The 27,340-nt window shown below is 38.4% G+C and overlaps 1 protein-coding gene across 2 annotated transcripts in view; it reads left to right on the forward strand.

The window, feature by feature from the left end:
• The window catches only part of COL27A1 (collagen type XXVII alpha 1 chain), a 290,091-nt gene that overhangs the window by 88,346 nt on the left and 174,405 nt on the right, over positions 1–27,340 (forward strand). For both annotated transcript variants that reach the window (XM_063432553.1, XM_063432552.1), the window contains exons 13-14: positions 12,145–12,198; positions 20,530–20,574. In XM_063432553.1, coding sequence (XP_063288623.1) covers positions 12,145–12,198; positions 20,530–20,574 — 99 coding nt within the window. The remainder of the gene's footprint in view (positions 1–12,144; positions 12,199–20,529; positions 20,575–27,340) is intronic.

The following is a 27,340-nucleotide window of genomic DNA, read 5'->3' on the forward strand; positions in this document are numbered from 1 at the left end:
TAAATCCCCCTCTCATAATATTGTAAAGCGCTACGGAATCTGTTGGCGCTATATAAATGGCAATAATAATAAATAAATAAAAGAAGATAACTTGTTGTGGTAGGTTGACTAGTGGAACACAAGTGGTTTTGCAGGTTGAATAGGAGAGTGAGAGGTTGAATGGACGATCATATGGGGTTAGGTTGGTTGAATTAGTGGTTCACGAGGTGTGGGTGTGTAGATTGAGGATTACAAAGAAAGTAATATAGTTAGTGCATACGTGTGAGATAACACTTGGCTACTTGTATGTTTTGAGTATGCTCCTATTTTGGAAAAAGTATTTTTACAACAGATCTTTAGCAGCATACATTTAAAAAAAAACAAAAAAAAAACAATTTGATAATCAGGAGAGCATTCATTTAAAAAAAAAAAATCACAACTTGAAATCTAAAAGTAAGTTGCGGGTAATACTTTTTTTTCTCCTCGCTCTTTGATCTCTTATTCTAGTTTTTAAAGAACAATCGTTGTGTTGACAGAGATTCCCGAGTATTTTCATAAAGTTAAACTTCTTATAAAATAGCCAATTGGACAGTATAGGAATCCCATTTAAATGTAATGCTAAAATAGCTAAATAGCTAAACAGAATTGAATTGGAGACTTATTTTTTTTTGTAATAGTCTATTTGTGCCTAAATGTTTGAATTGATCTTGGATTCCCAGCAATTCTTTGTTTAGTGAATAACTTTGTTGGTCTTTAGAGATTCCTGTGGCCTTGTGGTATCCTCCATAGACCTCCACACTTAATTCTGGTGCATACTGAAGAGCACAGCAGTGATGCGACTCCTGGCAGATGAAAAGAATCACCCGTCACCCAGACCCCCTGGCTCGGCTTTTTGATTTTGTAAATGTTACACTTCCCAGTTAATATCAATCCCATCCATATTTGGACTGTAGCCATCCAGATGTGAAAGGAATCGAAATTGCTGTAGTACCTTTGGTGTTTAGAGTGCCCTTCAATTTACATGTGATGCTCTACCCATGTATCCCATGTGCCTTTAACCTCAATGTTGCTAAGGGCAGTGCTAGCTATCACTGCGTTCTATTGAAAATATTGTCTCTAAGTGGGCGCATGCATCTGATCCTGGCATAGAACCCTGAACATTGTGTTTTCTGTTATGAGAATTTTAACCCGGCACGTGTTGGCTAGAATTCCGAAAATGATGGTATCTGGCTACATTAGTCTACAGAATCGGCTTTCAGATCATACGTTGATTTGAAAGCATGTATATTGCAGGTGTATTCAAATTGCAGCATTAGAGAGGACTAGTTGAGCAGCAGTTTGGCACAGCAAGGCACAGAACACAGCTTAGTCAAACTGGACCACAACAAGAAAGAGATGAGACTTTGACTCCGGTGGAGAAATGATGTCTGCCTGATCTTCAGCTAGTGAAACAAACATGTGTTAAAAGGATAATCACATAGCTAGAAGCGTGACGTGCACTGCCTGAACAAGGCTGTTCAATGTAAAACATCAGATTTTCTCATTGTTTTTCTTTCCCTACCCAGAGTACAAATCCCCTGCTCTTTAATCTATTGTAGATTCGAGAGAACCGCATGACATGTTGGTCTTGGAGACAAATGGAGTTTCAGGGCAGGAATTAAATTTAAAGCTCCCCAGGGCATGGGATCTTCACCTTCCTGGTGGCATTACCTGGGAACTTTGTCAGTGAGCCGACCCTGACTCTTTCCAAAAGATTAACTCTTTAGCAGCTTGTGAGGAATATTCGTGTGGTTTCTCGATGCTTATAACAGAGATGACATCTTCTCAACTGTTATTTGATACTTTGCTAACTTTGCCAGCTGTTAAAAAACTAAATCCCAGGATTTAGCTGTATTTGGTTTATTAACTAAACAGGGTATTGTTATATTTAGGCCAGGCTAGAAGTATGGTTGTGTTGACGAATGTATCCAACAATTTTTCCTGAAATTTTACAGATTGATTTTCAATTTATTACTTTTCGGTATCTAGTAAAGGAACATCATGATTTTCATTTGAAACATTCAGGTATAAATGTTGTTCACCCAGTTATCATAGCCAGGATATTTCTAAATTTGCACATCTCATAAAAAGCATGGAGAATATAGTACCTAAATTAGGATGTATCAACATGCTTGTCCTAAACATCTGCTTATTCATGATTGGCCAATATCATAATCCGTACTACACTTTATTCTTTTTATGTTATAGCTCAGGGAGATCCACTTTCCCTATCTCTGTGCACTGAATGCATTATAATCGAAGCAACTTGCAAAAATCCCTGCAAGTACCTTCTGTGACATCTTTTGTGATGGGGAGGTCTAACACTTCTTCTTGCTCATTCAAGTACTTGTACAGAGTAGCTAAACAGACACACGGCGACATGCCTGTATACTATACGTATACAGGCCCAGTCTACACCAAAAGGCTGCACAGCTTACTAAACTGTGGCCATGCAAAAATCTGGATTGCGTTGTCCACAATGGTATATGGTCAGCGTCTACTGAAAATAAACTGAGCCTCATGATTGGCTGACTCCTTTCCTGGTTTTACAATAGCTTACTGCAAATAACGCAAACTGTGTTAATTTTTTTTTTTTTTTTAATTCTACACCCTATTTTGTTAGAACTTTATGTGATATAATGCTTTAAACCAGGGTCCTCAAACTCCGGCCCCCCAGATGTTGCTAAACTACAACTCCCAGGATTCTCTGGCTATCGGTGTAATTCAAAGAATCATGGGAGTTGTAGTTTAGCAACGTCTGGAGGGCCGGAGTTTGCTGACCCCTGCTTTAAACGGTTGAGATCAACTCCTGCATTAATATTTAGACTAATTTTGCTTGGAAACTGCAAACGCTATAATGTGGGTTTGCCAATATGTATTCTCTACGTTAACTTTAATCTTTAGAAATTTGTATTAATTGTCTGCATCCCTCCAGATGTATTCAGCACGTGCCTGGTGCGTAACTCCTCTCTGTTATTTGAGAAGACCCTATGCAGTGACTCACTCCCCCCCCTTCCCTTTCCAGGGTGACCTCATCCTGTCCGGATTGTGAGCCCCCACTTGACAGTCTCATTGCCCATAACACTCTGAACACCGGCCAGAAAATGTAAAACATTTTAATACTGCGCCATAAGGGATGCAGCTTCATACCTTGGGCTTCTGCCAGGAGTGTCTGCTATCCCTAGAAGAGGTTGTCCCTTTAAAATTGAACATAGTTAGATGTTGAAGGGGAGGGCAGACAATGTAGTAATGTAGTAAACCAAATCTGTAAAGGATAGAATGCTCTATTTAACACTTGGTTTGCTGAAGAGGTACGCACTTTCAATAAATAATCCATACATCTATTTCCACAACTGCCTGTACTATCAAATAAAATCACCCCTTGTAATATGACAGGCCTGCTTTAATTAGCCACCATATTGGGCACCTAGATCATGTTTGTCCATAAGCTAGATGCTGCTATATGGGATATCTAATACTTCCGTGATGGTTTGCTTAACCTTAAGCATCATTGTAGTTGCAGTTCTATAAAAGCTGAAGGACCATCCTTTGACAATGTAACAGTGTGATTAAATTCCGCTGAGCATGAGTTTAGATCGTTATACACGTGTAACACAAGAAATATGTAGTGTTATTTCTTATTCATTTATTCATATGCTAGTTCAGTGGGTTACATTTATACACATAACGTTGCTGTAATTGATATAAAAGCCATAGCAAAGTCTATGTCTTTAAGCTACTTGTCCTTTTTAAATACATCCATAGTTTATCATGTTCTCTTATAACTCATCTGTTGCCTCACATTTTCCCATTACTTATGTGTCGTTGGCACTCCTGTGTCCTCATTGTGTGTCCATGGCTAATCACCTCTCTTCCTGTCTCTGTTCTGTTTGTCCTCATCACATTCTCCGTTTCTATATTCTCCTTGTTTCTTTAGCACTTCCCGCTTCTTGTCTTGTCTGTATTTTTTTTTGTCCTCTGTATCTCTGCAATATAACAAACACTATATCTCCAAAACCATTTTTTGATGGATCTTGGGGATTTTCCTCTCATTCTATGAGGCCAAGGGAAGGAGTGTGATTTCCTATCTCCCTTCTCGTGGGACATAGTTTTTGGATTCCATTCACACAGTCTTACAGAGGAGCAGTCGAAGCTCACCAGCTGTAATGGACCTCACTGTATTCCGGACCAGACACTAAAGTATTCCAAGCCTGGATTTTCTTAAATGTTTGCTATGAACAAGCTGCTTGTCTTTTCAACAACTTGATGGACTCTTTCCTAGCCGAAGAGAGAATGAGGCAAACATTGTTTGAGGATCTTTGTTAACTGGTTCAGACATTGGAGTTGGATTACAGTCAACGTGTTTGGTTATTGATGGGGCCATCTCATATTGCAGCACGCCAGAGGTACATTGAAACAATCAAAATTCTGGAAGGGTACCAACTAATTTTGTTGTTGGTGTCCAGCAAGACTGGTGGATATTTGCCCATATCATCGACACTAGCAATATTTCTGAGACCTAAATTCTTCTGTTTTTACTCTGAACATCATTTTTTCGGTATATCTGCAATTACATGTGTTTAGACCGTGTTCTAAATTAATTAATTATTCTTAGTTCGTACATCTCTTTGGTAGAGAGTCGATACTAATAGGGCCAACATTCTAGGAGTAACACAGACTTCTCCTTAACCCCTGTTTTTTGACCCAGAACGCCATTTTGCTGTAGGAACAGGTATGTCTTATCAGATCCCAAAACACACACTTACCAATCTGCTTTTCCCTATGCTGTGGCGACTCCCTGATTGAAAACAAATATATGGATTTTTTATTTTATTTTTTACAATCAGTCTTTTTCAAGAATTATACACAAATAACAATAACCGTTTGATCAACATTCACAAATCATGTAAACATTTTAATATGACTCTTCAATTGAAGTATGGCTCTCTGATCTTATGTATTACGCATAAAGTTGTCAAAAAAGATTAAGAACTAATGTTCTACTCATTGGAGTGTGCAGTACTCACACAGGAAGCACTTCTAGTGTCCGTCTGAGTGACTGCCACAGGAGGTGTTACTAGGCATTAATGTAAACAATGCCTTTTCTCTTAAAAGGCAGTATTTACATTAAAATGCACACATGCACACAGGGACAGTCCATAGACACCAGAAGAACTACATTAAGTTGTAGTTGTTCAGGAATGCTAGAACCCCCCACTCCCCTCCCAACTACTATCAAGTTTTTTTTGCTTCTGAGAAAATATTTCCAAAGCCCACATTCACAATGACTTTTTTTTTTAATTTGGCTAGCACATCTCCCTGATTGCCAAGCACCTCCAGTGTTGAGAAGTATTAACTAGGAAGAGTCTAATAAAGATATTTCTCTGAATTTATTTTCGTATGCAACAGTGTTGCTATTGAATAATGAATGACTGAGCTAATTTTACAACTGGATGAAAAGGTTTGATTTATTTACCTTTTTTCCCATGCCACTCTCTCTATGGCCAACCCCACCCCCTGGCTGAGATCATCAATCATTATGATCTCAACCAATCCAATACCTTCTCTTAGGAAAGCATTGGGAGACTACTGCACATGCGCCAATCAGCATCTCCTCATGAAGATGCATTGAGTGACAGCGACTATGTTTGTTACTAGGCAGCAATGTAAACACTGCAGGAATATGTTTAGACACCACAGTGTCTACTTGAAGCAGTAGTGGGTCTTGTGAATATAGTGCTCCCTTAACGTGTGTATGACAGAATCACACCTGAAGTTTTTTTTGTGTGTGTTTTTTATATCCATACAGCTATGCATGGTACCTCCCGTGCTGAGAGATCCCAAAGATGTTCTGATGTATTGAGATGTAGAGACGGTGTCCGAGGTCTATGCAATAAATTCATTGGGATGTTTGTGGATCTAGCACATGTGACGGTTGCATGTACAGACATCAATTTGCCTGCTGTGCTTGTGTTTAATGGATGCTTAGTGGGTAATGGATAGGTACTGGGTGCTGTGTGAGGTTAGTGATCTGTACATCTATAAATAAAGTCAAGTTTTGTAAAAAAGCATTTAGCTACATTTAAGGAAGGAAGTGTCCGTTCTCTTTTACAACAGCTTTGGTTTCTTTTCATGGCACGGATACAGTCTGTGGTTACAAGACATTTGTCCTGTGTGGCATACAACATCCATGGCCAATATCGTGTGATGGGTAGAAAATTGGTTAACCGTGTCGGCAAAACTACACCGGGCGTTTGAGAATTGAATCATTTGCATCTTTTTCTTTCTTTTTTTTCCTTTTCTTTCAACTTTCATAAAAACAATGTAAAGAAACACTTTTTTCTTACACAATAAATGTTCACCTGGGCATAGCCAGCTGGCTCTTCGCTTGCTTTTCACGTACAAGACTGGGAGACTGACTGGGTAATCATTTACCTCTGAGCCAGCAGGAAACTCAGTCCTATTTCTGGATCGTGATTGTATTGGCAAGGCCAAATGCAACATCTGCCAGATTAGCCTTCCCTCAAGCCAAGAGAAAGCTCTTAAACAGAATCAGATGTTTCTGCGTACACAATATACATGAGCAAACTCAGCAATAGTATGATGCCCAAACTCAAAAGGGGGCCCAGTCCAATGGCAACGTTAAATGTGTTTTGTAAAACAAGAAGATCTATTGAAGCAAGTTGTATCACTGAAGTTCCTCTATATCAATGTATTGATGGATGTTATCCGGCACATTTCTCTCTTCTGTTCTATGGTTAGTAATTGGGAGCACTTAAAGAGAATGTCTAACCTTCTGCGGCTAACATCTAAAAGTCCTAATAGGGACTCTTACTTTATATAACTAGTATTTGGAAGTCCTTCAAGTGACTCTCAAAGCAACTATTTTATTTAACCGTCAGTGATTTGAAGTGGTCATAGTGCCTGGAGTATGTATTTCCAGCGTTTCACTTAAAAAAACAAAACACTACACATGCATAGATCAACCCCTTAACTGTCGGAAGTGTAACTCCACCTCTGGTTGCATCATTAGCCAGCCCTGTTCAAAGGTCCTGGCGGTCCATTGTCAATTTTGTGCATAAATGGTATCTGACGCCAGCATGCACATGTGCCCACTCTGTGCCGCCCCTGATATCTTAACATACAGTTTAACACGCTGTTGGCATGTCTGCTTTGTACACAGGGACACTCCAGGATCCGCTGTATTAAGTAATGTGCTGTTTAACTTTCAGGATTTAAACACTTACCATACCCCACCTTTTCAAGATTTGAACCTGTGTTGATTTTACCAGCTATGGGGTCAGGAGACTTGCTTTGAATTGTGCTTTATTTCAAACATTTTAAAATTATACTTTTAACCAGATTCATTCTGCAATATTCTAGGCCATTTGGGGGCCTACGTTACCTCTTTTAAATTGCTTGGCTCGAGGCTAGTACAGTTAAAGCCAGCTGGCAGGTAGGTTGATAATGATGTACGTCTTATTAAGTAAGGCCCAAAACTACAAAATTGCTGTGACACTGACTTTTGATTTCCTTTTCCATTCTGTTTCCCAAAGGAATATTCATGTCTTAATACCCACAGCCTACTCTTTTTGTCCTCCCTCGTTAGTTGACACTTCCTCCTGGCCGATTAAGGAGGATTCCATGGGATTATTGTTGCATAGTTGTTATAAACTTTTGAGAGCGGAGAGAAAGGGTGTGGTCAAGCACAGAGTTTGAGAGTGCTGATTGGCTGGAAACAGCAGTGGAAGCAGCAATTAATAACTGTTTTTGCAGGATAATGGAAGATTCCGAGCATTCGGCTAAAGTGTAATCAAGGTCTGCATATGCTGGAAATGAAGTAATTGCAGAAAGAAATGACATCACCATTCTAACACCATATTATCCAATAACCACCCATTTGGGATTCCATAGTCAAGTCTAGTGGAAATGTTGGTTGAAGGCTCGGCCATTAAGGAGTCCGTTAATTGAAACCAACTTCAATGAAACGACTGGATCATGACCGTTTATGACCAATAAACATGTAGCATATTTTTCGAATCGTAATCTTTTGAATAAACTCACAGTTATCATCTTGAGGAACAAGACAAGAAGTACATAGGTATACAAGTTTGGACTGTCGATGTTGTTGTTCTTGATCTCAGCCTTTCAATTTATCGTGGCAGTGTAGCAACTTTTATTTTTCGGATAAATTTCGAAGACTTGCATCCACCTGTGCTTGTGCAGTAGCAAACGCCCATAATACACCCCTCGTGTTTCGGAAAGTAACTGCATTTGACCATCTGTTTGTGGCTGTAAAACCTTTTTGACCTTATACACCCACAGACCTCCGCTAGGCTCTAGTAAACACTGATGAGAATTCCACATCAATAGCATCTAGAGCAGTGATTCTTAACCCATTCATGACGGATTCACAATTGTCCAGCTGATTTCAGTAACCCTATAGAAAGAAAAAATATAACTCCCTAAAGTCTGGTTGATTGGGGACTTTGACGTTTGGGTCAAAACCAACTGACCTGGAGGACCACACATTCAAGACTTACCTATGTAAGGATCGTGTACATGGCTTATATGCTCTGATCTAAATTTGTCTGGAGTAGGAGTCCCCATGGTAGTGCTTGAAATCTGTGTAAAGGTCATCCAAATTGATGGATCAGTGTGTACATATTTGTCAAGTGATTCTTCACATCAAGTTAACATTGCTATTAAAAGGTCAAAGGTTCATATTTTTTAACCCATTGCTTAGAACAAAATCAAATATTGATCCAAAAAAAAAAAATATCTTTTAATTAAATTGGATTGAAGATGGTAAACGGCGGTTTTAAAGTTCTGGCACTTAATTTGCAATGTACCCTGTCTGGCTAACAAAGGTCCTTTTGTCTGTATAACATGCAGCCCACGTGCAGATGTGTTACAAGCAAGCTCTAAGCTTTCCAAGAGAGAGCGAGAGTGTGAGAGGCCAGAAAAAGCAGCTAATTGACACTACCCCTGGCTGCATCTCATCCTTTTCCATCCATTTATTCAAAACTCTCCGCTCCAGACAGCTTTTGGAGGTAGATTCCTAGTGATTCCGGTGCGCAGCTCTCCTTGGTAACAGTGGGTTGTTTACATCTCCTGATCTCTTGTTAGGTGTCTGAACTTGAGGTCCAATATCTTCCAGAATTAAAGGCAGTGTTTTCTTTGTATCTAAAACACCGCGGCAAATACCTGTCAGAGAAAAGGTTCATGTCCAATTGCCATGTTCATTCATAAGATGAGTCCTGGAACTTTGGTGGCCACTGGGACTTTGCAAATGGCTAGAAACACTTGGTTTGGTCTTGTATAGATTCCCAACAGTTTAGGCCACAGTGAGTTTGTGATATATTTTGGTTATATATATCAGATGTGGAAGGGCTTACATTTTCAAGTCCTACACCACCAGCTAGGACTCTAAGGAGTCAAATAATTTCAAAATGGTTTGACTTATTTCTAGGGTCCGCTGGGCACCACTCATTCCTCTACTGGGGGGATAGAGGGAGAGCGGCGTCAGAGCACTCCTGCCACCATAACCACTACGACTTACCACAGTGGTTATGCCCTGGGTTTCTCCTCTAAAGTTACAAACTTCATGAAATCAATACTGGTGACTTACATACTTTAGAACACTCTGTTCTGTAAGATAATTAGTCAATAGGTGCCATTCTTCATAACTTATGTTTTTTGGCAGAGTGTTTTTTCCTTTACTTATTTTTTTGGGTGAGAGTAATACAATATATTACACTGTGTCCCTATAACTGTATGGTACTTATATAGAAACAAAATTATGCCAGTTAATTTTCTAATTTATGATTTTTTTCAAACAGGTAAAATAAGTCATGTTAATTGTTCAGGCAGTCTTTTTTTTTTTTTATTAGTTTCCACTAAATTCCCCTGATGACAGATGACTTGTAATAATCTGTCAGCTGATGGAAAATCATGCATGTGTTTTGTTCTCCTAAGAGTTCTGCAGACACGATAAGTAATAAATGTGACAGATCTGACATGAATTTATGTCTTTTTGTTTTTTCTTGTTCCTTTTTGAAATTGATGAGCCTTGGGGCCTTGAAAGATGTTCCATACCCCCTATATGGAATGTACAATAAACTAATGGCACCATCTATCAAGTATACACTATATGCTTCAAAGAAACTAACTTTATCATTTATTTAAACATAATATTCACCTTCTCACTGAAGCTTAGTATATTATAACTTAATGCAATTGTATTTTAGGGTACACAAATCCTTAATAGAGATAACAGATCATGTTTTTATTTAGAGACATATAGGAAATCCTCAATCATCAGTGTGAACATACATTGTAGAATTCCATGTCTTTTAAAGATGTCAAAGAGATCTGACAACCCTTCTTGCAGACCCCACTGATGAAGGCCTTGTGGCTGACAAAATCGGTCCTTTTTTAACAGAGATTAAAGGATCACTCCACTGCCCAAAAATAAATTTAAATACACTGTAAACACAGTAAACACATAGTAAATACACCCCCGAAGAAAACATGCATACGTTTAATTATGCATTTTTAAAAAATATGTAAAAGCAGTTTTCAAGAACTGCAGGTCTCTTACACCCCCACCCCTACTTTCTTCCCCAGCCCTGACTTTGTGGCTGTCTAATCAGACTTCCCAATGCAGCTCAATGAGAAGCCTTTGCAAGGCAGGTGCTCAGAGCAGTAGCAAACCAGGAAGTAACAGGACATGTTGTCTGATTGACAATTAGGGGAGTTAACAAGGTTAATTCATGAAGGTGCCAATTTCTGAAATGCTTTGTTTGTGGAGTTGTCCTTTAATTGGTGAATTCGCTTCCTGGGGAGTTTTCACCCAGTCAAAGATAAATGAAGGGTTAATTGTAACATTGGATCTTGACCATATGTGGTGATTTTTACCAGGTTTGCGTTTTCCAGGAGGGGGTCTGTCTACTGTAGATAGCTTGCATAACCATTCTGGTTGACCGTACTAACACAAATTGCTACTGGTTTTGGGCATATTACTACTTTAGAGCAATGTAAGGGCACTCTGAACACCATACCTATAAGGGTGATCATCTAATTTTTAAAGCAGCCAGCTAATGAAATAAGAAATAAATAGTGTGATGGCTTCCCCTCCAAGTGAGGTTAAGAGCGGAGTGCTAGGCAGAGGGGCTATGCTGTACCCCTTCTTCATTGGTTAAAGGGATACAGTAGTGCCAGGAATACAAAGCTGGATTCCTGGCACTACCGATCCCTCCCTTGCTCCGCCACCTACCCAGTAAATAAAGGGTTACAAACCCTTAAGGAACCAATGCTTTCCTATGGGGAAAAATCTGATGCTGGAGGTCCTGATGCAGAGCATGATGACGTCAGATAACGGACCAAAAGTCCGTTTTGGATTCCGCAAGCCCTCTAGTGACTGGTAGACAGCCACTGTGGGCTGACTTAGTGCTGCAATGTAAACATTGCAGTTCTCTGGAACGTTAATGTTTAACATTGCAGCACTAAGTGCACAAGGGACACAGCACCCAGACCACTTCAATGAGCTGAAGTGGTCTGGGTGCCTACAGTGTTCCTTTAAGTAGTGAGCATGCGCCAGGTTGCATTGAATACCTGGTAATCCAGCATGTTCTTGTTATCGGCTGTTTTTTTATTCACTCACATAGTTTGAATATTTGCTTAAAAAGATGGTTGTATGTCTCCTTGAATGGAACCTTAGGTAATGGTCATCGATATTTGCTTTGGGTTCAAACCCCAACTGATTCTGAAAGCCTCTACCCAATATCACAATTTATATTGAGGTTTATATGTTATAATTGTGAGACTATCTCTGTCTGTCTGTCTTTACCTTTTTTCTTTGTAACGTTTTAAATTGACATTCATTCAAAAAAACAACTGTGTAACTTTATCCTTAATTGCATGTTATCAGAGCTTATTCAAGCAAGAAACGTCTAAAATATATAGATACAGAGTGCATACTTCTGTTCTTCTTAGTTATCTTGTTACATTATGCTCTGTTCTCCTTGTGTGGACAAATTACTGCATCTTAAAGAATTATTGCTCAGTTTTTATGTGTTTGTCTTTTTTTTTTTTTTTCCTTTTTTACTCTTTCTTTTAATATAGGGATTCCCCGGTGACTTTGGAGAGAGGGGGGGCCCAGGTTTGGATGGAAACCCAGTGAGTAGCATCTATGCATGAACGCAATTATTACAAATGCAAATGTTTAATTACTAGCAGAAAGCTTGTGAAATGTAATCGCTTATAGTAAAATTCTCTTAGTCACCCACTGCTGGAAGAAAAACAAAAAAATATTAAAGTCACTGGACTAAATTGTATGCAGCCTTTCAGGGGGAAAAAAACATAGAAAAAAGGAAAGCTTAGAGGAGCACTATAGGATCAGGAACACAAACATGTATTCCTGACCCTATAGGGTTAAAACCACTATCTAGCCCCCTTGGTCCCCTTTGCCTCCCTAAATATAGTAAAATCGTACTTGTATTCAAGTCTGAAGCTGCTGCCTCTGCCTGTGAACTTCATCTGACCTCTGACATCATCAGAAGTAGTGGCCTGATCCAATCACAATGCTTCTCCATAGGATTGGCTGAGACTGACAAAGAGGCAGATGAGGGGCAGAGCCAGCATGATTCAAACACAGCCCTGGCCAGTCAGCATCTCCTCATAGAGATAAATTGAGTCAATGAATCTCTATGAGGAAAGTTCAGTGTCTGCATGCAGAGGGAGGAGATACTGAATGTTTGGATGCATTTTAGGCAGCCATGACCCAGGAAGGATCTCTAACAGCCATCTGAGGAGTGGCCAGTGAAGTTATCACTAGGCTGTAATGTAAACACTGCATTTTCTCTGAAAAGACAGTGTTTACAGCAAAAAGCCTGAAGGTAATGATTCTACTCACCAGAACAAATTCAATAAGCTGTAGTTGTTCTGGTGACTATAGTGTCCCTTTAAGATTTTTTTACTCCAGATTCTAAATGGACATTAATCGTTTCAGCAGTTAATTGTAAGGATGATAGAAACAATACACACTCTATACTAACCACACTAAACCATATAAAGAGTAAAGCCATATAGGATGGAAAACATAAATGAGACTTGTGCACACGAGACAAAACAATTCTAAACATGAACCAATGTACCAATTCTAGCAGCTGCTGCATTTGTTTCCTTTGGCAATAGTAGGAGATTTGTTTAAGCAGATCTGTCATTGTCTGGGGTCTTTGTATATGTTGTGACTGATCCCATCTTCTTCCTGATAGTCTTTGTCATTGGTCAAGAGCTGTGTCAGTGCTGTACCCTCACGCATGCGCGAGAGTACAACACGAAAGACCGCGGATTAATCTACAGACTAATGCCTGTATCCCACAGCCTTCACTTGTGACTGCTTCTGGGATTGGACAAAAGTTGAGGGTGGAACTCTGTCTTTTGTCAACCCTGGGCTTCTCCATAAGACAAAGTAGTCGGCAAATACACCAAATAGAAAAGATTGCTAACTCACACCAGTAAAGATATAAAAGCTCATTATCAGAGTATATTATATCTTTATTAAATACTGAAACGTGACAGATCTTTAAACTTTGAGGCATCTACGGCAATTAATAATACACTAATTTAGAAATTGTTCAGAATTATAAAAAGAAAAAAAAACTGATTTGAAGTGCTTCCTAATGTAGTGTTAATTATAAGGGTTTGTTTTGAACAAAAGGTAAAAAGTTTGTATGAAGTCAATTAATTTATATTAAGCCAATTAAAACACAGCAGAAAGCTAAAAAAAAAAAATGAAAAAAATATTACATTGACAATATGGCCTTAGTATGCTAAGCTTGCCAGAGTTTCCATTTCTGGCAGATTTGAATATTTGTACGCATTATATTTTTGTGTATGTTGCCAACATGTGGTTAAAGTGGCACTCTAAACACCTTAATCAATACAACTGCTCAGTATAGTGGTTGTATAGAGTCTATAGGCCCTCACTGTTTCCAGACGGAAAAGCATGGGAATGTTTTGTTCCCCTAAGAATTCTGCAGACACGATAGGTAATCAATATGACAGATCGGAGATGAAGTTATGTCTTTTGGTTTTGTTTTTTTTGGTGTTCCTTTTTGAAAGTAATGAGCCTTGTTATTATTTATTATTATTATTATTATTATTATTTATAAAGCGCCAACAAGTTCCGTAGTGGTGTACAGTGGGTGGACTAACAGACAAGTATTTGTAACCAGACGAGTTGGACACACAGGAACAGAGCATTGAAAGACGTTCCCTACCCTTTTGTCACGTATCCTTCGTATCCATGTGGCAAAGACGGAGATTACCTTCTGAAGATTGAGGGGAGTGCCGCTCGGCGGTCTTCTGCCATGATGCCTGGCTTGTGCGGCTGTCGGTGCATACCGGCCGATGCAGACCCACACATTTATATAGCCCCACGTCCGTCCACGGTAAAGACAACGTCGATGTGCGGGTGATGTCATGCAAAAGACGTACATGCACGTTTTGGGGTCAAGGGCTAGGTACAGCCGATCGGATCTACAAGAGGGTTATTTAAACTCACTTATTCCTTAGCTCATTGCCCTGTCGTGGTTTCCCTTAGATGGTTATCCGAGAGTGTGTTCCTGATCGTGTTTTTCTGTTTTTTGACTTTGGATTCGTTTTGACTTCCCTGATTTCTGGTACCCTTGACTTTTGGCTTTTCCTTATCGCTGTGTCTCGTTCTGTGTCCCTGACCTCGGCTAGTTTTCTGACTATTCTCGGGTACATTAAGTCCGGCCATTCTAAGGCCCAGTAAGACGTGACCCTTAGTTCTAGGGTGTGATACTATTCTGCGTGCTGGATCAATAGAATCCTGACACCTTTATATGGAATGTACAATAAGCTTTTCCGTCAGCTGTCAGTAATAGGCTGAGAGCAATGCAGGACAAGTTAACACAGCCATTGTAGTCTTTTCAGCTGCTTTCTGTTTTAAATAACTCACTTTAGTAAATAACCCAAATTGTGTATAGAAATCCCACATTTGCAACGGTGGATTAGCTTAAATAAAATTGAGGTAAGGACCTGCCAGAATTGGGATTCTTGGCTCAGCATGGCATGATCGTACCGTGTCACAAAAGCCCACTTTTGCTTGTCAAAGGTGTAGGTGTTTTTACATATTCTTCTCTAAACTGGCCATACTGTGTGATTTAAATGAACACTTCAAGCACCATAACCACTACAGTGCCCTGGTTTTGCGTGGAGTGCATTGAAAATGGTATATTGCATCTATTGTTTACAAGCAGCCCTCTAGAATGTCTATTTTGTAGAGCACACCCATCCATTATATTTTTGTATGTTGATTTGTTTCGATGAGGGAGGAAATATGTTCACATGGTTCTGGAATTGCTAGCTAAATAATAATAAACAAAAATACTTAATTGGAAAAATGAATAGGCCTAATAACAAACAAATAAAATACATTCTTATAGCTTTGAATATCTTGTAAATGAAAATGCAAAAAAGCAAAGAAAAATATTGCTATATTGTTCTTGAAGTGTGAGTTTGATTGGTCCCAAGATGCAAGCTTGAGCTCATTAATTACATTAGAGCAAATAAATCTAAAACAGATAATTGCTCTCAGATTAGAAACATTCTTTTCACAAAGACGCTTGTCTCTTGTTTATTTCAATTGCTGTCTATATTCGATTTATCAAACGCACTATTTACAACACGCTTGTATTAGCGAAGAGCGACTGATGTCATGCCATAGGTTTCTTTCAGTAATTAAAATATATTTATAGGGTCTGGAAAGGACATTATGTAAATTCAAATAGCAGAGTCCATTTAATTACTAATAAGGTTAATCACAAAATTGTAACTGTTTAGAATTGATAAGGGAATTCCAAATTCTAAGCCAAAAAACTAAATTGGAAACATTCTCAAATCCCTCTATGTTTCCAGCTCAGCTAATTTGGGCTAAAGCTTGGAATTCTGTTGTGAGTCCTCGGGTTAGTGAGAAAAGTCCATAGATAACTTTAGATTTCAATACAGGCTGGCATAGCTTAAAGGGATACTATAGTACCAGAAATACAAAGCTGTATTCCTGGCACTATATTTCCCCCCTGCCTTCCCTTCCCCTCCTCCTCTCCCTCCCCGCATTAAATAAAGGGTAAAAAAAAAGTTTATTTACTTACCTTATCCTAGTGCCGATGTCCCCCGGCGCAGGGTTGCTGCTCCGCCCCCTCTGACATTTTGGGCGCGCATTAGACTTCCCCATAGAAAAGCATAGCATCAATGATTTCCTATCGGGGGGAAAAAAACAAAGGCCTGTTTCAATCCTGAAAGCGTCTCCAGTGGCTGTCTGGGAGGCAGCCACTGGAGGCAGACTTAGTGCTGCAATGTAAACATTGCAGTTTCTATGGAACTGCAATGTTTACATTGCAGCACTAAGTGCAAAAGAGAGACTGCACCCAGACCACTTCAATAAACTGAAGTGGTCTGGGGGCCTATAGCGTCCCTTTAACACTCCAGACACACGAAGCTAATTCAGTGTGTCATATTTGTGACCGTTTAGTAACTAACAAATTCAATAGACAGCTTGGGTGGGTTTTTTTCAGTTTCCTTTAGCAGCAGGTGCAGTGTTCGGAGCGTGCAATCGTTGGAGAACAACACTGATCTCTGTGGTGGGTCCAGTGATGTCACAGGAGCCTCCACAGTCCATTCACCCCTCAGCCATCTCCAGTGTCAATCTGAGGGCTGTACTTAGCTTGACAGTGGTAGCTCCACCTTTTTGTCAAGCGTATAAAAAATACATGAAAACAAAGTAGTCCCTTTCCCAGTGAAATTCCAACAGAGTATTTATGAGCAATTTCATGAATATTTTATCTTTATAAAATATTCAGTTGGGGTTGGGGGCGGGGGGTCGACAGAACTGCTTTAAATCACCAATATTTCTGTTTATGCAGACCTAGAAAGCTCCCCTGACTTTGACTTACACGACCTCCATGAAAAAAAAGTGTAATTTTTACAGCACGGTGTGTTTTAGTTCGAAGTTCTTATCTGTTTAATTGAACTTTAATCACACGCAGCAGGTTGTTGCAGCCTTTAGCAGGCAATTAACAGAGTGTGAGATGATAAATTCTAAATGAAACACAGTGTAATAAGGGGAGCAAAACATTTTTTAGACTTTTTCAGGAAGTGTTCAGGGAAGCTATGTTAGTATCTGTGGCTAGTGTTACATAAACAAAGTGATTTAAAGGAACAATATAAGCACCAAAAACAACTTTAGCTTAACCCCTTAACGCCGTTACGGCGTTCTATGCCGTCGCGGCTTTAAAGGGCTTTAAAGCCGTTGCGGCGGCATAGAACGCCGTAACGGCTTGCAGCCCCAGGAGCAGAGGTGTACTCACCTCCGCCGCGATCCTCTTCTGGGGGGCTGTCTGAGAGCCCAGGCAGCCCCCCTCCGGCAAATGAGGCCCCCGGGGGCCATGTGATCGCTCTCAAAGAGCGATCACATGGCCCCCTATAGCTGGCTATGGATCTGCCAGCAGGGGGACTGTTTAAAATATTAGACAGTCCCCCTGCTGGTAGGTAGTGTAAAAAAATAAATATTAAAATGTTATAAAATAAATTAAATGCCTTTTTATATATATATAATATGTATATATATTATATATATAATATATATACATATTATATATATGTAACGTCATACGTAATGTATTTTAATATTAATATTAGTATATATATTAATATTAAAATACACTTAGAATGACGTTACATATATATAATATGTATATATATTATATATATAATAGATCTACATATATATATTATATATATATACGCATAATTACAATAATAAATAAATAAAATAATTAAATAAATAAATAAAATATTGAAACAAAATATAAAATAAATTATATATTCATATGTAATTTCATTCTAACTGTATTTTGTTATTAATATATATATATTGGAAACAGAATACACTTAGAATGACATTCTATATATATCTATCTATATATAAAATACAAATAACCGCAAATATATATAGAGAGATAAATACATATAATTACATAAAAGATTACATTAGTATACACGTAGAATTTATATACCTATAAATGCATATATATTAAAATTCTACGTGTATATTTAAGTAATTTTTTAACATAATTATGTCATTTGATTAATTAAAATTTGATTGACATGCCTGACAACACAGGGAGAAAGTGCAGAGAATTTAATTCGCATGCACTATATTAGACCCTGTAACTCTCCAAGACACCATAAAACCTGTACATAGGGGGTACTGTTTTACTCGGGAGACTTCGCTGAACTCAAATATTAGTGTTTAAAACTGGTAAATTGTATTACAACGATGATATTTTAAGTAAAAGTGACGTTTTTTGCATTTTTTACAAACAAACGGCACTTTTATGGACTATATTATTGTTGTAATATGTTTTACTGTTTTAAAACACTAATATTTGTGTTTAGTGAAATCTCCCGAGAATAACAGTACCCCACATGTACAGGTTTTATGGTGTTTTGGAAAGTTAGAGAGTCACATATAAGGCTTGCATTTCATTTTTTTGACATTGAAATTTGCCAGATTAGTTATGTTGCCTTTGAGACCGTATGGTAGCCCAGGAATAAGAATTACCCCCATGATGGCATACCATTTGCAAAAGTAGACAACCCAAGGTATTGCAAATGGGGTATGTCCAGTCATTTTTAGTAGCCACTTAGTCACAAACACTGGCCAAATATTAGTTTTTTGCTTTTTTCACACAAAAACAAATATGAACGCTAACTTTGGCCAGTGTTTGTGACTAAGTGGCTACTAAAAAAAACTAAACATACCCCACGTTCAATACCTTGGGTTGTCTACTTTTTCAAATGGTATGCCATTATGGGGGTAATTCTCATTCCTGGGCTACCACACCGTCTCAAAGGTAACATTACTAATCTGGCAAATTTCAATTTGAAAATGGAACGTTCTATATTTGACCCTGTAACTTTCCAAAACACCATAAAACCTGTTAATGGGGGGTACTGTTGTACTCGTGAGACATCGCTGATTACAAATATGTGCATTTTGTTGCCGTAAAACCTAACAGTATTATGACATTTACAGCTAAAATGTGAGGCGGAACTACAAATTTAAAAAAAAAATTCAAATTTCTCACAGTTTTTTTTAATTTTATTCATAATAAATTGTTTCAAATACAAATATTTTATATGAAATGAAAGCCCTGTTTCTCCTGAACAAAATGATATATAATAAGTGTGGGTGCATTTAATATGAAAGAGGGGAACTACGGGTGAACAGACATATAGCGCAAATTCCAGTTTTTGTTTACGTTTTGTTTTGATCAGAACGTGTACTATTGACTCCGTCCTGAAGGGGTTAATGGAGTGGTTTTGGTGTATATGCCTCTGCAGTCTAAGTTCTCAATTCTCGGCTTTAAGAATTAAATCACTTTGACTCGTTTATGCAGCCCTCACCACACCTCTTCTGCATGTGACCTATACATTTCCCTGTAAAGTGAGATCTCATTTTAAACTTCCCTTTATTGCATAGTTTATTTTAGAATTGCTCTGTTACCTGCCTGCTAGATCCTGCAGGAGAATCCTGTGTTTAATTAAAATGCAATTAAAATACAATTAACTCAACTAACTGAGCAGGAGATAAAAACTTCTAAAGTGACCACAGTGTGCTGATTAAAAATTAAACTTTTTTCATGTTGCGAGCCAGGGGAGGTGTTGCTAAGGCTGCATAAACAGAAACATATTAGTTCCTAATTGGCAGAGAAACGTGCAGTAAAACTGCAGGGACATGATATATACACTATAATTGCTTCATTAAGCTAAAACAAATGTTTTGGTACTTATAATATTTCATAAAAGTCAAAAGTCCCAGGACATACTTGAAAACGAGAGAAATCTCAATGTATCTTTCCTGGTAAAATATTTTATAAATAAATAAATAAAATAAAAAATATAATTGAGCAGTGACGACACAGGGGCATAATATATACACTAAAATAACTTAATTAAAGAGAATCTATAGTGTTAGGAATACGTCTGTATTCTTAACACTATAGAGCTCTTTAGTCCCCCCTGGTTTATTGTTTCAGCAATATTATGAGTCAAGAGTTATTTTTCACAACTTATGCATTTGTAAAAATATGTAAAAAAAAAAAAAATTGCCCTTCTCTTCTAAGGAATAAATTGAGGAACTACTTTAAACTAACAAAAATGTTGACAGTTTCAGGCCTCTGGTACCAGTTAATGTTCTGTTTTAGTTGGATGTCATTCTTATTTTAATACAGACTGAAGGTGCCAGTTTATATAAATTAGTGATGCTCTGTTTAGGCTAGCCAGCCTTTTTATCTCTTCCCTGTGTTCTCGGGCACCATGCCCATCTTGGTCAGTGGACGATCATGCTAAATGCGACTCTCTGGTGCCTACCTGTATGGACATTTTTTGTGACTGTGCCAATTTTCGTTTTATTTGTAGGGCGAGCTCGGTCCTCCTGGTCCAGCTGGAGTCCCAGGATTCATTGTAAGTACATCTTTACTTTCATAATAATAACCTCATGTCTTCCCGGTTGGCACAACTATATGGCCGCAGTGAGAGACAGAACACAGGATCGACTATTCTAATGCCATTTATATTTGTCCTCTATTTTATTTTGATTTTTACTCACCCAAAGCAAGTAAATCTTTACTCACATCCATGAAGGCGTTTTATTGCAATTTTGTTTCCACTGTAAAACACTATTAAAGCAATTTTAATTGGGGCAGCCTGGTATCGGCCTTTAATAGGCAGGACTGTGTGTGCAATTAAGCCCTTGGATATATTTTGACATGACCATTTGGAAGAACATGGTATCATACTCCCTTGTTTGTATGTATGAATTTGTTTGGATCAGTTTAGTTTTCCCCAGAAGAGGCTATAATCACGTGAAGTACACATTTGATGAAACACATGCAGTGTAGTATTCTAGCTTGTATAGAATAGATACAAGCTAGATTAAGCTTGTATCTCTTGTGTTTCATACCAACGTTTTGTAAATGTGATACTTGGCTTTCTTTCATCTTATAAAGGGCTGGTAGTATATTCAAGTTCACATAAGGAATATCTGCAATTGACAGGTCATATTTACATACTGGGCACCGCTAAGCGGAATAGCTAAAGGAATCCTGCCCTAGCCACTAACTTTAGGAAAATATGACATTTAAGGTGTAATTATTGTTAGCAGTGCATAGATGGAGAGAACCTTGAGCACACAAATATACAGGGGACCTATTCATTAAACTGAGAATGGTGGAGAATCAACTGGGAATTTTTAATTTTTGATCAAAAAAGCTGATCTGGAAAAAAATTACTGCACTGAAAATTGACAGCTTGCATAATTTAGCCTAAAACGTATAATTATTTTATCCACAATTCCCTGTTTAGTGAATATGGACAAGGAATATGGCCAACTGCTGGCAGGGTTTGCTCAAATGTAGATGATGATCTCATGAAAGGAAAAGCCTGTGTTTGCAAATGCATATTTTTTAGGTAATGACAACTTTCTTCCTCATTTGACCTGTACTAGCTTCCTTGTTAATGTTTGGCATCGTCCGATCAAATGTTTCTTGTAGAGCAGCATTGAGGACAAACTGTGCATGCGCACTGTGCCACAGGTTTGACTGAGAAGGTGTTTTTAATACCGACTTACAATGGCAATCACGACGGCAGGGACTGCTTTAACCCCTTAAGGACCAAACTTCTGGAATAAAAGGGAATCATGACGTGTCAGACATGTCATGTGTCCTTAAGGGGTTAAATAGAGCTGTGACAGTGATCCGGCACGCGAGTGGAGCTTTGATCTGAGGACACACATTTGGTGTCAGCGCAAATGTAAATTAGCCTAAAATTCAAGGAATCTGTAGGGAAATGTTCAGTGTGACTGTTTGACATTTGTGCTTGGCCTAGTTTTTCCTACCTTGCTTACTGTATGGGATGTTTAGCAGCATAAAATCTCTAGGCTATATTGTCAGTGATATATTGTCACTAATATTTTCTTTCTCTTAATCAAATGAAAACCATATTCACAGAATAATGTTTATTCCGTCTAACCTAGCTATAGTAAATTTTGCTGTAGTTGCCAACTGACGATCGGATAGCCATCTTTGACATTGCATTTTGAAACCCTTAGTAACAGTTACTGATGGGGAACAAACAAGGGGAAAACACTTTTGCCAGTTATAAGCTATGTTTTTAGTTTGTGTTTTGTTTGTTTTTTTGCTTGCAAAGGTTTATGGGTGTTGTAGTCTGTGAACAGCTGGCAGCTAAAACCGTATAAAGTGCTCTGCAAACTGCTGATATTATGTAAATAAATGGCAGTACGAATAATATATTGCGTAACTCAGTCTTGTGATATGGATTTGCTAGCATAGTCAGTAAATACTTTTTGGAATAATGGGAATGTGCATAAGGCTGCCGTTAAAGAAGAAATGGGCAAAATCTGTTTGAGATTTCGTGACTGGCAGGTTAACGGGCAAATTGCTTCTCAACTGCTGTCACAATGTATTCTCTCTAGGCAGTCTTCGTCTTTATAGTTTCAACGGGGCTTTGCTGTCTCTAAAACTGACAGTGTTATCACTTGCTAGAAGAGCAAAAATGCCCTTGAATCCAAATGTGATCATTTGCCTATTGACATTACTCTGGCAATGGAGCCTTTTAAGTTCATAAATCTTGTGTCCCAGTATGAGGGAATGGATGTTTGTTTGGTATTCTGGATGACGGCACTTTGAGGAGAAACTTTGTAAAGTAAATTAAGGAAAAACTAATATTTATTGATATTTTTCTAAACCCTATCTCTGGTGATTGCAGGATTCATGTAAAAACGTTTAGAAGTGTTTTGTGATCCTAAAATTTGGCAGGCTTAGGTTTTGTACCATCAAATTGGGTGCCACCACCCAGCCAGCAAAACACCCCCAAATAGACAAAGATTAGACGCTTTGGGTAGAGAAAGCAGCAAATCAGGGAGAGACATCCAAGTGCATGCTGGGAAATATGTGATAAACAGTAGAGACAGAATCACATGTGTAATTTAGTAGAAATGTCTAAAACGGCTGAATTATTATTTTACCACAGCAAACAGTCTGCTGGTGTGTCTTAGAAACATAGAAACATAGAATGTGACGGCAGATAAGAACCATTCGGCCCATCTAGTCTGCCCAGTTTTCTAAATACTTTCATTAGTCCCTGGCCTTATCTTATAGTTAGGATAGCCTTATGCCTATCCCACGCATGCTTAAACTCCTTTACTGTGTTAACCTCTACCACTTCAGCTGGAAGGCTATTCCATGCATCCACTACCCTCTCAGTAAAGTAATACTTCCTGATATTATTTTTAAACCTTTGTCCTTCTAATTTTAGACTATGTCCTCTGGTTGTGGTAGTTTTTCTTCTTTTAAATATAGTCTCTTCCTTTACTGTGTTGATTCCCTTTATGTATTTAAATGTTTCTATCATATCCCCCCTGTCTCGTCTTTCCTCCAAGCTATACATGTTAAGATCCTTTAACCTTTCTTAATGATAAGTGGCCATTTTACTTGATCACAGGTCCCTCAGACCCTATTCTTTCTTTATCTAATTTAAATATTCTGTGTTTTTAAATTTGTACGTGCAATGCATTTTCTATCTCCTCTTGTATACTTGTGAGGTCTAAGACGCTGCTGACTATATAGCTATTTTTTTTCCTCAGGCAATTATTAAATTATTAAAAATACACCCACGCATGTTTCCACCATAGATCCATGGCTGTCCAGACAGCAAAAACCTGATCACTCCATGGCAGATCCCAGCTAAAATGTGTATAGTCAGGAGTCGTTCCTTGGTTTCTGGTTAGAATTTATTAAGTCTCCAGACTTAACCACATGGAAACTTCTTACACTTAGAAACTCCTTTCATTCCTTGATAAGCTTTCAAGAAAGCACTTTGAGTCTTTGGAAGGTTGTTTGTTAAGGGTAGACACTTGGGTTATAAATCTTGCTAAAACCCACACCAGAACAGTCATTGGCAGAATACTTTGTCTTTCTTATTATTTTAACCCTTTGTATAGTATTTGCGTGCAGTTTTAGTTAGCATTTTGCCACTGAGCTGACGCTTGATCTGATCTGGACCTGCTACCGAATTTAAACAGCGTGACACTTGTCTGTGAGCCACCAGAGGAGTACCCAACAATTAAAGGGGACCCACGACTATTTATTTAACTTTTTACCACTGAAGTCCTGGATGGACTTTGCTCAGTTGAAGGAATCTTGAGTAGCTAATCTTCCATGCATGCTCTTGCAACTCTCTTTTATTACAATGAAATGTATTTATATAACGCCAACATATTCTACAGCGCTGTACAATAGATAAACAAACATTGAATTCTGATAGAACATGTGATACAGGAACAGTGGGTGAAGAGGGCCTTGCTCATATGAGCTTACTATCTAAAGTATGCTAATATTGCGTACGTATGTACTGTATTGTTCTTGATTCAGTAGAAAGCAAGCATATGGCCCAAATGGTCCCCTGTTGGATAAAGTGGGTGCCAATTTAAATTGTAAGCTCATTGAGCAGGGCCCTCAACCCCTCTGTTCCTATGCGTCCATTTGTCTAGTTACAATTACGCATCCGTTAATCCACCCATTGTACAGCGCTACTGAATTTGCTGGTGCTATATAAATGATAAAATAATAATAACATAGGGTGTCCTTTTTAAAAAATCAAACCAGCTTCAGTGGTAGTTCTCTTCCTGGCTCACCAGCAATTTGTCCAGGCTGGTGGGAACCCTAATGGGAAATGTAGGAATCTGCAAAGTAATAACTTTTATATTAATGAAAAAAAAAAATGACAGATGGCCACTTCTTAGCCAAACATGCATGCTTTGAACAAAACAGATTTCTTATGTGTAAGAGGTTTTGTTGAAAAATTAAAATGATTAAAAGCACATTTAACCCACCCACACTAAATATTGGAAGCAAGAAAGAACAGGGCTTGAGGAAGACACTTTTTAAATACATAACATTTAGGACAAAATAGCCACATTAGCAAAATTCTCCTCTTTTGCTATATTTCCAATTGAACTGGATGTCCCATTTGTGTTGTGTATGTGCAAAAACAGAAATAAAGTACAGAAGAAATAGTCATTTATTAACGACTGCAATGCTGTGCATATTGATTACGGATTAGGATATTGCTAATAAAATCCACTAATTGCTAGGAATCAAAAACAGAACCCCACACAGGGTATTCCTCAATTTGTTTTCCCTTCTCAAGGGGACCTATAAAAAGTGTTACATATTAGTTAGTTTAATCTCTAGCAGACGTCAAGCGATGAGAGCCACACAGTTTGGCCGGGCATCAATCATACTTTGTAGTTAATGTGAAATAGATGGAGCGTGCGGTCAGGATGCTGATGAAACGTAAATATACCGGGTGTCCCCCACCCTGCATAAAAACACAAATCAATGGTCTTTGTGCGGACCATTAACATCTGTGCTTTCTTCGGTCCTTGCATCTAAAAATGAATTGAGCGAACCTTACTTTTCTTCTTATATCTTGTCCAAAGCCGTACGTCTATGCTTTATCCTTTTTGGTATAAAGTTTGTTTGCGGTTCATGGCAGCTCAGAGGTTAACGATAGCTTCTCCAGAGTCCCTTTTCCTTCCTAGCATCCCAGCGGCTGATCTTCTTGATTTGTCTCATGCGCCTCTAGCTGTCCGCAGGTGGCTTGTTCCGAAAAATCCTATTAAAAAGACAGCCATTGGTGTAACCTGAGCCTCGTGCGGTTGTAAATAGCTGGGGTCTGTCCTGGATAAACAGTGCCCTAAAGAGGCCTTTATACCAAGCAGTACAAAGAGCTGGCTTGTTATAACCCAGGCTGCTTTTCAATTCCTTTGGCTCCACACACCATGGTGTGGGACGTTTTTTTTTATCCACTACTGCCTTCCATAGCTTTCCATTCACAGTACCAATAGTATTTTATTAGCAGAACATTGATACATGCTAAATTAATTCTAAAATACTTGGTAAAATAATGCAGAACAGTCTACATATATATAATGGCAATAGAATGAGGACGGAAGGGGGATATGGTAGACAAGGTAAAAGAAGGGAGCAGGGTACACTGGGGGGGGTGAGGGGGACATGTAGCACACACTGGAATGGATCCAGAATCCTCCAGGATATTGCGCATTATTTATGGTTTCTGCTGTTGTGGTGTCTGTAACATATTATACTGCGATCCCAGCTAAATAATTTAAATACCTTTTTGGGATGTTCGTGATTGTTGCTGTTACTACTGAGAGGCATTCATTCCTTAAACTTTAACAGAAACAAATGAAGTAAAATCAAAACTGCTACACATTTTTAGCTGGGCACAAATACCACATAATCAGGGAGCAGCACTGCTATGCCATTGGAATTTAAAGTGTTAAGCCTTTATAAGCATTGAGAAAAATAACCTGCTTTGTTAATTAAGGGGGGAATCAATTTGTTGTCATTATTGTGTAGTCTCAGGATTCTTGGCTCATTTTAACTTAGCACTGTTTCGTTTGAAAGCATTCTTTTCATGCTTTGACTTTAATAGACTCAGCCACCACTTCTGCTTGGGGGCTATGGCATGAATACCATTTCCATAGGAAGTCCTTTTTGATATTTCTCGTGCTTTCATGTTTTTTTTATTTTTAAAGGGTTACTCAAGCCAAAAACATTGTTTTAATAAAACTGGAAACCTAATATGCTGCACATGCAGACCCCAAGCACTATGACCACTTCTAAGCATTGAAGTAGTCCTGGTAAATGGATTAACACTTTAACTTAGATATGTTGGTAGGGATGGCCTAAAAGCATATCCACAGCTGTAATGGAACGCCAACTCATATCATGGAAATTTTAGTTCTAAAACAGCTCTTCTCTATCATTTAGCCACCTCTTACTCAGTACCTTCAGCATGAGAGAAAATGGGAAGCTTTAAAGTCTAAGTTAAAATTCTCCATTTTATGAGTTGTTCCCTAACCTGGCGCTTTCTTGAGAGTACACAACCGTTTAATTAGTTGTGTAACGCTTTATGGGAGCCATGTTGATTTCACCAAGTGCTCAACAGTGCAGGTAATGATGAGATACCCATGATGACCGAATTGGCAGTGGGTTTATATAGAGCTCAGGTGCTCAACTGGTCTGTGAACTGGCGAATCATGACGTTACACACCCAAATCCTTAATTATCTTGTGTGTACAGTGAAGCCTCTCAGATAGCCAAGGATGCCAATATTGTCAAAA

The sequence above is a fragment of the Pelobates fuscus genome, chromosome 9 (assembly GCF_036172605.1).
Source record: "Pelobates fuscus isolate aPelFus1 chromosome 9, aPelFus1.pri, whole genome shotgun sequence".
NCBI classification, from domain to species: domain Eukaryota; kingdom Metazoa; phylum Chordata; class Amphibia; order Anura; family Pelobatidae; genus Pelobates; species Pelobates fuscus.